We start from the raw sequence: 16,583 nt of genomic DNA on the forward strand, positions 1-16,583 counted from the left end.
CACTGCACATAACAATGAACGGAACATGCACTACGCTGTCAATGTGTACCCTGTGTGGCAAAACCTAAAGCTCTTAGATGTTTTTGAAGTGCTCTATAGGAAACTTAGATAGTCTTCCTCAGCATGGTTATCTTAGTTTCAAAGGTAGCCATCCTCACAAAGTTTGAGAAATGTAGGCCTAGTCCCGAAGGCATCATCGGACACCCCACAACTTACATCTACAAACTGAAAGGAGTTGGATTTAGCACAGCGAGTGCGATAAAGGTACATGAAAGACACACCTTCCTGGGCCTCAGGTGGCTGCCACAGTAGGTGTTACTGAATGTTCACTCTGCATATACGTTGTATTAGTCAGAACAGGTAGGAAAAGCATAGCCTAGGAATGCTGTCATAGATATATCACATAGGTAGAAGGCAGGTAATTAAGGTACGAGAGACACACAGAACATGAATACAGCACTACACACATGGGTCATATTAGTGGTCTGCTTGCAGTGTTCATCCTCCGTCAAAAAATTGTAGTTATTCTGTTTGCTTTTTACCAAGTGCTTTACAGTTATAGCACTGCACATAACACAGGATGGGACAAACACATCAGAGCACTCTGTTGTTCAAAGTGCAATTTTTTTTAAAACAGTCACCTGGGGAGTGTGGGGGGTCCAAGGTGGTGTGACTTATATGAATGTCACAAGGTTTTCCTATCCAGTAGCCCTTGAAAACCTCAAACTTTGGTTAGAAAACACATTTTACACACTTTTCTGATGAAAAGTTCTGGAATCTGTCGGGATTCAAATGTTTTTCAAGAAGCGTTTTGTGTGTACGAATGGTTTTTGAACCACTTGTACACACAAGGCTCTGTTCACCATTTGTACGATCTCAGATGCCAGCATAGGCTTGATACATGTGCATTAGAAAATTAGCCCCTGACCCGGTGAGCGGGATTCCTATACAGCAATAAGAGACACTTGGAACTAAGCCATATTGATCTAATGGAAAAAGCTACATTTATACACATGTCTTGAATAGATGTCAAGAACTTTCCATTGAATATAGATACTTTGGAGACTAAGAAAAATATATGATTTATGTGATGTGGTAGTTAGGCATTACCAACGCTGCTCTAAAGAAGTCTCTTGTAAAGAAGCGAAACGCGTTGGCTACATTGAAAAACTGCCAATTTTGAAGAAGACTTGAATAAAGAATTTCTTAAAAATAAAAAAAAAAATTGAATAAAGTTTGTGCATCCCAGGACTCAGTGTACACTTTATGTTTATGGATCCAAATATTTACTACCACCCAGCATCCCCATGTCTCCTCATAAAAAATGGTACCCCATGTGTGTGGGTGAGCTATGAGCTTCAGACATACAAGGCCTAAAATACTTTTTGGAGGGCTGATTATAGAGGACTTTCGTTAGAACCCACCTCACTTGGTATGGTCGCGCACTGAAGATGGTATGTTACAGTGTAGTTCGGGAGTGGCTTCGCTTGGCCGGGGCCTTCCTCTGTATTTCCTTGTGATTTTGTTTCTCACTGTGAGGGATGAGCTGCAAATGCTGGGGGAGGGTATATTGACAGTGCATTGGGGTGGGGGGTTTATTACTTGTCTTTTGTTGGTATTACATGTTGCCTTATAATTTGTAAAGCATAAACCTCAATGCTTTTATTTTATTGTGTATGTGGCAGATGTTCTCTTGGTTTCATGGCTATGCAGAATATTTGTGGCTTGACACAATAACATTTGTTTAAAAAATATATATTTTTGGAGGGATAAGTGATAGCGGTAGCTGAGTTATTTAGGCCTGAGGAAAATGTGTTTTTTAGCCAAAGTTTGAGGTTTGAAAGGGCTTCTAAGTTAGAAAACTTCAGGAGAGCCAGGCAAGTCACACCCCCCTAAAACATTCCCCAGGGTGTTCAGTTTTCATACATTTTCAGGTTTGGTAGGTTTCCCTGGGTGCCCTTTGAAGTACGACCCATAAAATCCCCAGCTAACCAAATTGCCAAAAAGGGTAGGTTTTCATGTGTCTATGATGCGTTTTGTGGCCTTTTCTTTTGTTGCCACTAGGATAACCAATAGAAGTGGGATGTACTGGGAGACACATGGGAAGCAGGATCCCCGCAAATCTGAAACTTTCCGTCTCAGGTATGTGAGTAGAATGCATGGTTTTAGCCAAAGTTTGATGTTTGTAAAGGCTTTTAGGTAAGAACACTTGAGAGAACCACACAAGTCACACAACCCTGGACACCTTCGGGCGTCTGGTGTTCAGTAATGTGCAGGTTTAGTAGGTTTCCCTAGGTGCCGGTTGAGCTGGGCCAAAATCCCAGGTACCCACGTTGCAAAAAAAAAAAGGATTGGTTTGAGTCGAAAAATTTGATGTGCCAATGTTTAGTTTTGGGCCCTTTCCTGTTGTGGGCTCCTGGACCTCTCACACAAGTGAGATACCATTTTATTTGGAGACTTGTTGGAACGCTGGATGGTAGGACATTTGTGTCTTTTCCTTTCATAAATAAGGAAATGTGTGTTTTTAGCCAAGGTTTGAGATTTGCAAGTGTTTCTGAGTAAGAAAACCTTGTGAGATCCACACAAGGCACACTGCCCTGGACTCCCTCCGAAATGTGAAAAATTGGTAGGTTTTCTAGGGTGAAGACTGAGCTATGGCCCAAAATACAGTTATCCAAAATGCAAAGAAATGGTTGGTTCTGAGTGGAAAATATGGATGTGTCTATGTTGCCTTTTGTGCTGTGTGCTATTGCAGGTGCTAGACCCACCCACACACGTGGGGCATCATTTTTTTCGGGATAAGTGTAGGAACGATGGATAATACGAAATTTGGCAGATACACTATACTAACAACCTATAAATGAACACATTCATTTGCAGGAGCACTTCACTAACAAACGTAGCCCCTTTGGCTTTGTACCATCTCCTGGTTGCGTTTTGTGATACCATCTGGCTGTTCAGCAGATTCTTCTGGGTCAGTTGAGAGAACATTCATGCATGCACAGACAAAAAAGCCTCACAATATCGCCATGTTACCACTTGAGTATTTTATTGTGGAACTGGGGTTGTTTCCATAACATCAAATACCCTCCATGGGAGAGGGATATTGCACACAAATATCATAAAAGCACTACATAATACTCTCACTGGAAACTATTTCTCTACATTAGATATGACTTGGTAGACTAAAGGTGATGCAAGGTTATAAGACATAATACCATACACAGCTGCAGACTGACACAAACACCATTCAGAACAAGAGAGAGGACTGTGAGGTGCTTCTCGGCCAGCAACAAGACTCTTCCTTTCCATAGGTGGCAAGATACATGGATGCATGCAAAAGTGTTAAAGCATACTTCACAGCTGCCAATGTGATCTGGTGGTTTACAACACTCAGGCTTGGTTGATGGCTACGCTCAGCTCCTGCAGTGGGGAGCCTGAAGCTGGAGCAGTGCAGAGAAGCGTTCTTCCGTTTCAAAACGTCTTGGTCGGCGTTTTTTTGTTCGCATAATATATATTGTTTTAACAGTTAAACAAATAATTTAAGCATTAGATACATTTTATCAGCCTGACATGGTAACCGTGTTGCACTATTTCTCCTTCTTCTGTGTCTTTGTTCATTTGTGTTTTGACAAATTCCATTATACAATCACACTCTCATTCAGACATGCTATTCCAGATGCTACAGTCAGGCATTATTTTACCTCACAAATGTGGCTGATGACTGTCTTCGGTGACTACTGATTGTAGACTGGCATGCATATGACAGCATTTCAGAAACAATAAGGCCACTAAAACTGACATTTCTGGGTAAAGTTACAATATAACATTGGTCAACTGCGCTTCACAAAGTTTGCATCCTTTTGGAGCTAGTGTAGACCATTTCTAGATATGTACCGTACCTCGTGAAATTCAGTGTTATATTCTTTTAGGGAGCTTGAAATGAAGATTAGTTTTGCAACTAAACCCTTTTCCTCATTTTAGGATGATTCACATGCGCTATCTAGACTATCTTCCATGCTCCACAATGAAATAAACTAAGAGTGTCACTTCCTTGATTGATAAACTTATTTGTATTTGGCTCAAAATTTTAATTTTGGCTCAGCCACTAATAAGTAATTAACATTTTGAACAAGACAAAGAGAAACTGAAATGCTTAAATTGCCATATAAGTTAGCAACAGGTTCTGGCACACTGGGTCAGTTGCTTTACTTGTTAATTCACATTGTTTTATTTCAATTACTAAAATCTGGAAATCCGTCCTAATGAACTTAGTTAAAATATTGATTTTTTTTCACATTTGTAAGTCCGCTACCAGTTCTAAGTTGGCAGTTGTTGCAAGGAAGTGATGAATATTTCTATTATGTATTCAATGTCACCATCTGCCTTTCTGTATATTTTAACTCTATGTAGATTTTAGGCCATGAAAGTCACAATAAACATGCTGATTAATAATACCAATAACGTGAAGAGGCACCATAGTCCCAGACCTGCCCCCATGTATATCAAGCAGAAGCGCCCATTGCTCCTAACTCCGTCTTTTATTGGCACTTCAACTAGCTTGCGGAACTCAGTGGCAGTCCACATAAGAACGTATTAACCCTCCCTTCTTTTGTTCAGGAAATTTCACATAGACTCCTTTTTTCTGTTTTTTTTTAAAACTTGGACCGGAGTCCAGGAAATTTCGATAATGCCTTTCTAACATCTCATACATCCCTTTGTTCTTTAAGGTCAGATATATTTCTAACGGTTCACTGTAAAGCACTCTAACATCATTTGGTGGAGCTGTGCTATAATAAAAGTTAAATTTCAAAATACTGTGGCATGTCTAATCACTATTTACAAATACATCAATATTCAGTGTTCGGGATCTGAAACTAGATGCTGAAATACTACATAAGCTGTGCACTTTCATAGATAAAACCATTTAATCACTAACACTAACATTCTATACTTGGCAGACAAAGATGGCTCATTGACTTTTCTTAAGAATTGTCTTCCTTTATGTTCCTAAGTTAAAATCAACAGCATTTTGAGGGGGTGTTCATTGGTTTGTGAAAGTAGCTGTATACTTACTCATTAGTGGCTCATTATATGTAACCGGAGATGTGTGACTTCATAGTATGGACAAGGTAATTGGGCACCATCCAGATCAATGCATACCAATATGCATGGTTTGTCTTACGATTAGTTTATTTATTCTATGTGGAGCTGGTAGCTTGATAGAATGCTATTGCAAAGAATATTTTTAACAATTCAGTTGTTATTGTATGTGTGAATGTATGCGTGCAAGACATACTCGAAGGGTATGATTGTTGCCATATTAGTTCGATCTAAACATGAAAAAGTACAGGGGTTTATTCCTTTAATTGGACCTCTTGTTATAATCTTTTAAAGTCTCACAGCCTTCTTATAAAGTGATCTGTGCAACTTCAAAAGCTTATCCATTGCACCATCTTGGCCCATTATTTGTCGAACTGATGTGTGTGCATTCACTGGTAACACAACAAGAATGTACGCCTGAATTATGCATCATTAGGAGACTGCATATGTTACGTTTTTGCTCCACCTATGTTAGCAGCACACATGCAAAACCGTAAGCTGCAATATTGCATTAACGTTGAGCAATGTTTTAAGACTCATATGAGCTAATTCGTGCTCGTCAGGCATGACATTTTTAATACTTGATAGTGACTATGTTGTCAGTAAATGACGGCAGCTGTATATCATTCACCAACCACTGCCATCAGAAGCATACATTATTAAATATTTTGCTTTTAACATGATGTTTTATGCGATTGTTTTAACTAGCTAGCATAAATAAATATAATTGCAAATTTGAATTTGAAATATAATTTAGGCAAACCTTTTTGGGGGCAGCAATATTTAGATTCAATGACTTAACTGTTTTTGATTGATGTCGCACTGCTGACTTCAAAATAATTTCAGAGATAATTTTGTGGGTTCTTTACACTGCCTGCCTGGATACAGTTACTTTGAACGCGACAGCAGCAGAAACTGGCTTGCAGTGGTAGGTCCTATGAAAAGTTTGCCTAATACCATTGATGATGTATATATTTTCTAGATTCATGAAAATGTTTTTCACTTTAACATAACTTTCTAATTCAAAGGAGGCCGGAAATGGTAACATGTTCAATAAGATTCCCTGCAACCTACTCAATACAAAATCTTGGCAGTTCTATTAAAAAAATGCAAAGTCAACATAAATGAATTTAAAAATAACAAGTGACCTAACTAAATGAAACTATGTATGATTCTGTCATGGAAAAGGTTTTGATGCTTTTAAAGCTCAAGCAATAAATATAACTCCTAACAAAATTAAAAGTAAACATGTTTTCATCTAATCACCGTTCAGAAGTATAATTCACAGCATTAAATAATTCAAACAACTCCAAACTTACAGGACATTGTTTGCAAAAGTACAATAAAAACACTTTGGAAACATTCATAGTGCAAACATATGATTGTGAATATTTAGAAAAAAACTGGCAATGTTAAATTAAAGAAATTAATTAAATACGTTAAAAAAACAGGGTTACCATTCACGAGTATAGAATTTACAAATGTAAACTACTTCAGTGCTGTTCAGAAAGTAAACCTCCATATGCTTGGAGCTTGTCTTCCTTTAGTGCTATATTGACATCTAGCAGACTGTAGCAAAAATTGAGGCCATACAGCAGATTTCCTCTGGGCCATAATTTCCCCATCTCTGTCATGTTTTAGGAATGAGAACACTCACCCTACTTATATATGACTCTCTTCTGGATTAGGTTCATAGGATGCATTGCATTAATTAAATCATTTCTTATATTCTCTACCTTAGGCAACAAAGTATATAAGAAATCCCACAAGGTGTAAGAATGTTGCCTTAACAAATCCTTCTAAAACAATGACTTGTACAAAATCTTACGGCTCTGACCAGCAACCTAGACTTCAATCCCTTTTCTTGCCAGAATCAATGGCTGAATATTTTTTGTACTTTTTAAATTAATCTGGCTGTTTGACATTATATCCAATTTCACAAAAATGGATTACCCATTTATGCGCTTGTAAATAAAAACAATTGCCAGATCAGAAATAAGATACATAAAAAGCTCAGCAGCAAATAAACAATGACCTTTTAAAATAATAATCAGACGTAAAAAATATCCCTCATATATTACAACTTTTCAGCCTATATCAATGAAAGAAAAAAAAATGAAAAAAGAAAAAATAAGAAAGGTAAAATAGAAACTCTTAAAATGTATTTCCTACCATTCTGCCATTTGCTGTAGAAGAGCTCTGTTGCTTTTTCTCAGCTGACCAAATGCACTGCGGTAGTGTTAAATGACCCATACTGTAGCATGACATGGATAAACCAATCAAATAAGCACATGCACACACACACAAGTCTCTTACTGGTGCATCCGTGTTTCTAAACTGTTGGTTTGCACCCTTGCCATCTCACATTAAAAAAATAAGTGCATCAAGAATCTTTGTACATTCAAGTGACTTTCTAAGGCAAAATGTCTACTGTAAGTACTCCCAACTGCTTTGGTATTCTGCTTCTATGAACTGGTTCTCGTGATAGAGCGTTTACACATGCAGGGGCTGGACAATTTAGGTTGGGTTTTGTGATCCTTCATTGGGAGCATGCCTTAGACAAACATTTGATTTAGCATGGTGAAAGAATAATATGAGGTTTCTAAAAAAGGGTTCAACTACGTGCGTGCTTCAGCCTACGATCAGTATTGGTGGTGACATCAGTCAACATAGTTCAAGTTTAAGCAGCCGGCGTCTAATGCCATTTCAGAGCTAATGTCCCTTCAGAAATTCCTATTTTCAACCAACCATGCTTCGAAAAATGAAGACTTTTCCACAACAGCTCGACCCAATCAAAATTAAAATTGGCTTTCACGTACATGTGGCATCTTCTACATATCTAGTGCTGTTAAATTAATATATGCCTACTCTCTAGTCTCCTTCTGCCCTCCCACCCTCTCTCTCGCTCTTATACTGTCAGTCAGATAGTCTCAGGTCCGTGGGGGTTTTTGTTAGTGCATGGCTTCCAAATTTTCAGCATTGATGAACCTTGATCGTTTGCAATTCAGCAGCTATGTGAACCCTATAGTGGGCTCCACGTTACGCGCATCAGCGCAGAGCAAAGACTGAGGAACCATGAGTGACTTGCGCCACCATCAGACGGCTTAGCATTTGGCAGGTATATAAGTCCATGACCAGCAGTAGAATCAGGTTGATTGTGTATTTAGAAAAGGATGTTTTCATAAACTAGCTGATTTCTGGAAACAAAGTTCAATGTGGCGGGTGGATAGTTGATGTGTTTCATCTTACAGTTCAATCTTACAAGCAGGGAATGATTCATCTTGCATAACAACGGTGCTGCTGCTAGCGAGCACCATTATGTTGAGGTCCTGCTGCTTCTCATGAGTGTCTTGGTACCATTCCCTCATCACTTCGGAGTCATGTGTCGGAATCAGCGTCACCTGCAAAGTAGATAAAACAAAAGACCTTTGACAAAGGTAGTTATTTCAAATTGATCCACTTCAATTTTTTAATGAGTTTTAGGGATTAACAAAATAAATTTACGAATGTATCTGTGGAAAGAAAATAGTATCAGAAATTAAAGCTTTCACACAAACTTTGGTAACTTAAAGGAATATTGATTGAATTAATCAAAAAGCGTTTTGATCAACAACTGATAATGACAGATGTATTTTACGCTTTTGCCAAAATTAAACCATCAATGACAATGTTTGAGGCTGAGCACAGCAAACTGGCTGTGTTCTGTTTCCTTTCACTCCCATTGCAGAATCAGACTATGTGTATTCCTGAAGACAATGTCGTAAACCTCTTTGTATGACATTGGATTATTAGTTGAGGGGGTATGTATCCACCTCAAGTAATAATCACACTCTGTAACAGGGTGAACCACTAAAGTCACTAAATAAACCTGAGCTCAACCCCCTGGAAGCTGTGGCACACAGCAGACATGTTTAACCTATGCAGTGCAAAAAAATAAATTTAAATGCAATACAATTAAAATCTTAAAAATAATTTGGAAAATTGAGTAAAATGTGATAAAGTATTTAGGTTAAAATAACTCCAAGAAGCACAAATTGCCAATTATAGTAAAAGGTTGCAGTAGACAAGGACCTCTGTGCAATTTGACGCTGACCGCAGTGGATCCGCAGGTCAGATACACCAACCAGATTTCAAAATGGCCACATTCAACTTCGGCTCTGAGGATTGGGGTAGGCGAGGGGAGTGTAGTATGGTAATCCTAGTGCCCTTCCACATCCAACACTAAAATCCAGTTGAGGCAGGCCCTGCAACCTCAGAGACAGAAGTCTGGTAGAACAAAAAGCTGAGTTTGCAGTAACCAGAGAGTAGATACTTACAAACTGTTGTGACATCCTGTTTCCCTCCTTTTAAGTGTGCCCAAAATGTTGTATGTAAACCCAACAGACCTGTCAAACAGGCTTTCACACAGTAATGTCAAAAAGATGTACACTGTGCTTGGGGCCTGTCTGGCTGGGTAGACAAAAGAAGGGCCCTGCCCAGGTTTCAGCTAACATTTGCCTGTAACAGGGGAGGCCTCTTTGAAGTACACCCCAAGTTTCATATGAAAACCCCAGCAGAGCTGTCAAGCAGGAGGTGACAATAAAGCAGGATTTTAAACTTTCGTGTCAGAAAGATTCCTTACAGGCCCACCATGCATATTCTATCACGTTCGGAATGGTAATCTCTGCCCATTCAGATCAGCCTATTGTGGCTTCTGGGAGCAAGTTCACAACTTATTCATGCTTATTCAAATGGTAACTGCTGGCTGGCTTCCATGGACTTCAGACAGGGTAAAGGTAACTTTCTACAAGTTTCTTTTCCGTAATATTTAGAAACTATCCGACTTCACCATTGAGTTGGATTTTTTTTATAACTTTTAAAAATAGTTGTTTAATGATTTTTCTACCTAGTCCATCCCCGAGATACAGTACTAATATAGCATCCCAGTATATTCTTATGGTGCAGCCAGCCTTGCTACAGTGAAAATAGCTTTGAAGTGCTAGTCACTGAAAGGACATGTTAAACATGAAACTTTTACATGTCCCAATTTAAAATACCATGCATCTTGCCTTATGTGTAAAAAGGCTTACTTAAGGGTGACAAACATATAAAAGAAAGTTTTAGGCCTGTCAAAAGAGGTTATTTTGACAGATTGAGTTTGCAGTTTAAATAGTGCATGCACAAGCTACAATGTTCGGCCTGGTGACATACAGTGCCCCTGTACTGAATGGCACATTGAGAGCTATAGTCCACTGCTAGCTTTTCATTTACAGGCTAATTAAATAACCCAATACGGTGTATTACAATTCTACCATGTGGAAAGGAGGACTGCAAGCACGTTACCACTGCTTAACAAGGGAAAGTGCACAGAGTTCTAAAGCCAGCAAAAGTAGGTTTCAGCAAAAAGTCAAAACCTCCAGAAAGTGCAAACTTCCAACACTCTTAAACACACCTGCATGTTTGAACTCCTATTGATCGCTTATCAGAGGCTGAGGACATATGTTTTTTCTAAAAGCAAATGATCATTGCAAATATGTGCCCTCAGGCTAGAAGAATTAATAATATGTAAATGAATGTAAGTCTACTGTCTCTAATAAAATATTACAATGGAAAGGGTGATACATGCCTTATACTATGCCAGATACAGAGCTAGTGAAGTAAATGTTCTATACTGCAAAGTTGTTTTATGAAATCAATGACAGCAACTTGTCATATCATTGGAATTGATTTTAACCCCTTCCACGCTGATGACGAGCCCAGCTCGTCACGTAACATGCGCTTTTAAAAATCTCAGCGTACGAGCGGAATTCCGCTAGCGCGCATGAGGTTAAAGTCTTTGAACCAACGAAGTATCTAGTTTCATTTATTGAAAACTCTCTATTGTTCAAACTGGTGCACATTTGATTTGTAAATTTCGAAGAAGTATTACATTCTAAATGTTGTATGGAAATGAAATAATTTGCCAATGTTTATATAGCCATTGTTTTTTGTATTGTGATTTTTGCCACTACAATTCATCTGAGCAATCCAATCAAGACAAACAAATGAGAACCTTAGGTTAGGGCTAGCACCACATGAGTATAGTTAGGACAGAAGTTAAATTAATTCTGTTGGAAATAGTTGAGACTACTCAAAAAAAAATATCTGAATTAAGATTTGCTTAATTTTACTCAGAGGCCTACTTGATGTTTTTGTGCAGGATACCAGTTCGAACCCCAGCAACACTAACCTAGTCCTTTTGAGGTATGTTAGAGCTGACAGTCCGTCAGGTGGTCTTCCCCCAAGCTTTTTGCCTACTCACTGCCTGTTGCTGAAAATAGTTTTTGCTGGCTTTAGGACTCTGTGCACTTTACGAGTGCCAAACAGTGCTAAAGTGCTTGTGCTCACTCTTTATAACATGGTAACATTGGCCTTCCTTTACCTGATTGGCACATTTAATTTACTTATAAGTCTCTCATAAAGTGGGACTACTTGTACCCAGGACCTGTAAATTAAATACTACTAGTGGGCCTGCAGTACTTATTGTGCCACCCATTTAAGTTGCCCTTTAAGTCTCAGGCCTGCCATTGAAACCTTTGTGCACTTTTAAAGTGCTAATTCGACCTAGTAAAATAAACCTTTTATGAGGCCTGAACCGCCTTTTTTAAAACATGTAAGTCACTCCTATACTAGGCCCTAAACAGGCCATTGGGCAGGGTGCAGTATATTTAAAAAGTTGGAGCTGTACGCTTACGTTTTACATGTCCTGGTAATGAAAAACTAGCAAATCCGCTTTTCACTACTGCCAGGCCTACCTCTCCCATAGGATAACACTGAGTTATCTTAGTACATTTAATAAGTGCTAACATTTGATTGTAAATAGGTCGAAAAGTCAAGTTTGGTATCAAAAGAATTGTAATTTAAAATCCTCGTTAATGGTAATGTCCGATTTTAAGTCACAATTCTGAAAAAAAAACTTTTAGAAAGTTGCCATTTTCTTGTCCTAACCATTTGATGCCTTCCGCCTGTGTCCTGGGTCACATGATTTTGAATAGTTGGCAGTTGGATTTTGTGTATGCCTTCCAGACAGTGAGACAAAGGGGGACTAGATGTTGACAGGATTGGCCATCCTGCCAAGATTACATTTTAAAGGGGCTGCCTCAGCACACTCAAAAAAAACCTTGACGCTAGTCCTTTGTCACCCTAGACCTCTTGAAGCCTGGGCAGGGAGGAAGGAAATTCCATAAGCAAATTTGAGGAGACATCTAGAGGTTTTTCTCACTTCAAAGGCTCGCACCAGAAATACATTTTGGACCCTCAGACCAACAATTTAGTTTACTCCTGGACCTGCGGAAGACCCCCAGAAGGGCTGCCCTGCACTGTACTTTAGAGAACTACTGCTCAGGGGCGTAACGCAGGCCCCCGCAGCCCCCATGGTGCGGGGGGCCCCCGTGCTCTAGGAGCCCCTCTGCGGCCACATAGGCTGCAACCATTAGCACTACACACATCCGTTTGGGATGTGAGTTACGTAACTTACATTACTCTCGCCGTAGTTGCAAATGCGGCCTCAACATAAACTAAATGGTGTACGGCCGCGTTTGGGAGCTCTCACCCTTAGGGTGGAGCTGATCATACTCATGCGCACACCACTTTGCGCAATTGAAAGTGCGTGTGAGGCGGCTGAGAGGGGCAGTGCGGCCTTAATTTAATTATTGCCAGCCCCTGGCTAAGCGTGCCAGGTCTTCTGCCTCCCGCGCGAGCCTGCCACTGAAGCTGCAGTCCAGGCCTTGCCTACCCCCACCTTCAGCCAGGAAGCCGCTGCCGCCGCCATTTGTGCTGATGTCTCCATGGCAGGTAGTTCAAAGCTTTTCTTCATGAAGGCTTTTCTTCAACTTTGTTATAAACTTTGCACACTCTCATGTATTCAATCTACCTTACTAAATGTTCCCCTTCTCGGACATTCCATTTGCTATTCGGTGCTCTTTTCTATTTTCTTCCTTTCATCTCATGTACTCCCCTCCATCGTGTTTCTTCCCCCTTCCCTTTATACCTTTTTCCCCCGGGCTTTTCTCTGACTTTTCAGCAACTCCATCGCTTTTCTATGTACAACTCTCTGCTGCAGTTCTCGCCTGATTCCCGCAGTTGTTTTTAAATGTATTTCTGTTTCCCTTCAATATCTGGCCTTCTCTCATCCATTCCATGCCCCTTCCTGCAATCCGGACCTTTCTTCCATTCCTTCATGTTTCGCACATTCCTATATAATTCCCGCATTTTTCCCTCATCCCTACGTCCCCGCGTCCCCAGTCTCTTGTCTTCACCCATCTTTCTTACATTACTCCCTGCCTCGTGCAGCCCTTTCTTTCTCTCCCCTGTAGCCCCCTTTTCTCCTGCTTTTCTGTCTCGTGCCTGCCCCGGCTTCCCCCAGGTCTAGGTGCCAGGACTCACGTGGCTCAGAGCTACACAGCTCTAGTTTGGCTTTAGCATTTCTGATTGGCAGTTGCTAACCCTGCTGCTTTATTCACACCTCTCAAAGTTCACAGCCTCGAATGTGTATTTTCTTCATATATATCAGCACAGATCTGATCTCACACAAGCTGATGCCCAGGTTCGGCTATAGCCCTGGGGCAACCAGTCGGCCAATCTTTTTTTGGTGCCCCCCTCCCCCCACATGACCTCCTTCTCCATGGATTCCTCACTCCCACCCCCCCAACAGTGCCCATCATCTCCCCAGAGCCCCTCTCCCACATGCATTTAATGTGTTTTAAAGCGTTGGTTGGGGTTGGTTTTAGTTAGAAGAATGTATATCTACCCAAACAAATCCTTTTTAGCAACATTAGGAATAGATAAAGAAACGCTGGGGTAAAAAAAAACATAGCATCCAAACCTATACCATGCAGTTTACTTGCAGCTCTTTGATGACAGTTCATAAGTCACTGTCCTATATTAGGATTGTAACTCATGAACTTCTATGACATAAGGTTCTCTGTGAAGAAACAGTAACCCACCGAGCTATCTACATCAAATGCAGTTCTGTGATCTGCTTTGTACCAGTGTCCAAAAATTAGCCCAATAGTGCGGGGGCCTGAACTTCAGGGACACTGTGTAAGGGCGGCAGCCCCTGTGCTGCGAGCTCTCGACTGGTTTCAGGGCCAGGGGGCCCGCCTTGTACTTTTCCATGGGGGCCCCCTCAAGTTTCGTTACGCCACTGGTGCTACTTGAGACCTGCTTTGTACCTCAGAGGACTGCCCTGCCGTTTGATGCTTGCTTTATACCCTCAGAGGACTGCTCTGCTGCTTGAGACCTGTCTTGCTGCTGCAGCGCTAAAGCTGCAACCATCTCCTCACGGCCTCTTTCACAGTGAATTTGACTTTTCGCACTGGACTTTAAGAAGTTAACCTAGACCCTGCATCTGGCCTGTGCTGTATCGCAGTCAGCCTGAACTTGTGACTTCCCCCCGGTCTAGAACGACTAGATGGCCATGGCTGGTGCTTTGTACTTTTATGCGCTATACTTACCTAAAAGTAAAAAGTTCATATCTCCGGTTCTACCAATTGCTTTTTTGTAATTTTGATCTCAAAATATTTATCAAATTTTACCATATTCTTCTATATTTTTGCAGGATTTTTCTTATGTTATGTTCTTACTTTATTGCTATTTAAGTGCTGCATAAATAATTAACGCATTGCTTCTAAGTTAAGCCTGACTGCTTTTGTGCCAAGCTACCAGAGGATTAAGCACAGGCTATTTTAGTGACTTTTGCGGTTCACCCTGATAAGGATTGTGGTTGTTCCTTTATAAGGGTATTCAGCCCCCTGAATCACAATCCTAATTTCATAAATTATGTACTATTAAAGTGAGTAATAGTAACACTGTTATGTTCAGTGCCTCAACTACAGGCATTGGAGGTCCCTGTCAACATTTGTATCATGTGTTAAACTATGCAGGATACACGTTTGAAGGGGGTTTCAGTGATGATATCCACTAAATGCTCTAATGAAAATCACATGCAGACGGAACCTGTGGCACTACACCTGATATAAGACCCCTTTTAAACTTGAGATTAATGACAGTGTATATGATCAGAGTCAGGCTGACATCAGGATTCGAAGTTAGTTTCAACACAATGAGCTAACCTAGACAGTATATGGTGTAGTGTTAATTAGTGGAAATAACTCTAAGTAAACCAAGTCTACTTTTAATAACTGACAGTGACAGCTTCCATCGAGTGATCCACAACAAAATGCATTCATTTGCGTTGGTGACATCTGGCCAGAAATGAGGAACTCTACTATTTTATAATGTCAGTGAACTGGGTGATTGATTAGGCCTTACATGACAGCACTTAACTACTTATCAACTGGGAACTGCAGACTGCATGGTTGTTGTGTTTATATGCTGGACAAATTGATGATTATCATGGCCGGCAACTGTTACTACTAGGTGGTAGAGTTGGTTAGCGAAAGTTCTTACAATAGATAAATGCCTCAGCACTCCGAAGGCAAAGGTATCCGACATGCATCTAGACATTTATCCCAGGGGAAGCTGTACTGAGACCAATCATGGACTCTTATGGATTCCAAAGTTCTGTGAGGTTTGCAAATTTTGCAAGCTAACTTCTCCCTTAAGCAATCTAAATATTTACAGTTTTTTAAACCTAAACATAGTCTTATCCAGACTGGAGCATATAATGAAGCCAGATCCCACACACATCTTAGCTGGTCTTCTCTCATGGACATTTGGTCCCTCGCTGTGGGATGCCTGGCTTTCACCTTGCGGCTACCCTGCCGGGGTTATCTCACAGGGGAATACCAGGACGGGTTCCCTAAGCAAGCGCTTAGAAACCGCTCGGTGATTTGCGCTATATAAATTCCTGTACATTTACATTTACATTTGGTCTCTAAAATGTACAGATTCTTATCCCCGACTGCTTCTAAACCCAATTGGAAATCAAGACATGGGAGGTGGAAGGACAGTAGGCAGATAGGTCAGATATTCTCCAAGATAAATGCCCACCTGCATAGGTTTTGTAAATCACACACCTCACTTGCAAAGACTAGAATTCTTTCTGTGGATAGTTCTTTTTTGACCCTTGTAGGACTGAAAAAGCTAGGTATTTTACTTTCTGATGCATGGTGGGATTGCCAGGAACACTGGGTTGACATAACACTTATGATGGTTAAATACAAATGTGTTCATGCCTTGTGGTTGAAGATTGCTAATTAGAAAACATTTCAATATTAAAAGTTCACTGGGCCCAGCAGCAGTATGCCCAGGTGTCTCTACTGTCTAAACCAACCTAATGTCTACTTGAACAATATCATGCAAAGACAATCTCATCCGGCTGGAAAATGATGAATAAGGTCTCCATACACGTTTGGCAGGTATGATTATACTTCCTGTGATTTGCAAGTAAAACACATTGAAACAGTCAAAACCGATTGATAACAAGAAATAAAAATTGGCAAGGCCTCCACATCTCGCCTTTTGACTTCGCCAATGATTTTTGTCAATGCTGTTCAGCA

The 16,583-nt window shown here is 40.3% G+C and overlaps 1 protein-coding gene across 2 annotated transcripts in view; it reads right to left on the bottom strand.

Annotated features, from left to right (window-relative positions):
* Positions 1–7,011: 7,011 nt before the first annotated feature.
* MAP1B (microtubule associated protein 1B) overlaps positions 7,012–16,583 on the bottom strand; it is a 392,043-nt gene continuing 382,471 nt past the window's right edge. For both annotated transcript variants that reach the window (XM_086960803.1, XM_086960804.1), the window contains one exon: positions 7,012–8,504. In XM_086960803.1, coding sequence (XP_086816929.1) covers positions 8,349–8,504 — 156 coding nt within the window. In that variant the 3' untranslated portion in view covers positions 7,012–8,348. The remainder of the gene's footprint in view (positions 8,505–16,583) is intronic.

Source organism: Lissotriton vulgaris, chromosome 3_1 (assembly GCF_964263255.1).
Source record: "Lissotriton vulgaris chromosome 3_1, aLisVul1.2, whole genome shotgun sequence".
Taxonomy (NCBI): Eukaryota; Metazoa; Chordata; class Amphibia; order Caudata; family Salamandridae; genus Lissotriton; species Lissotriton vulgaris.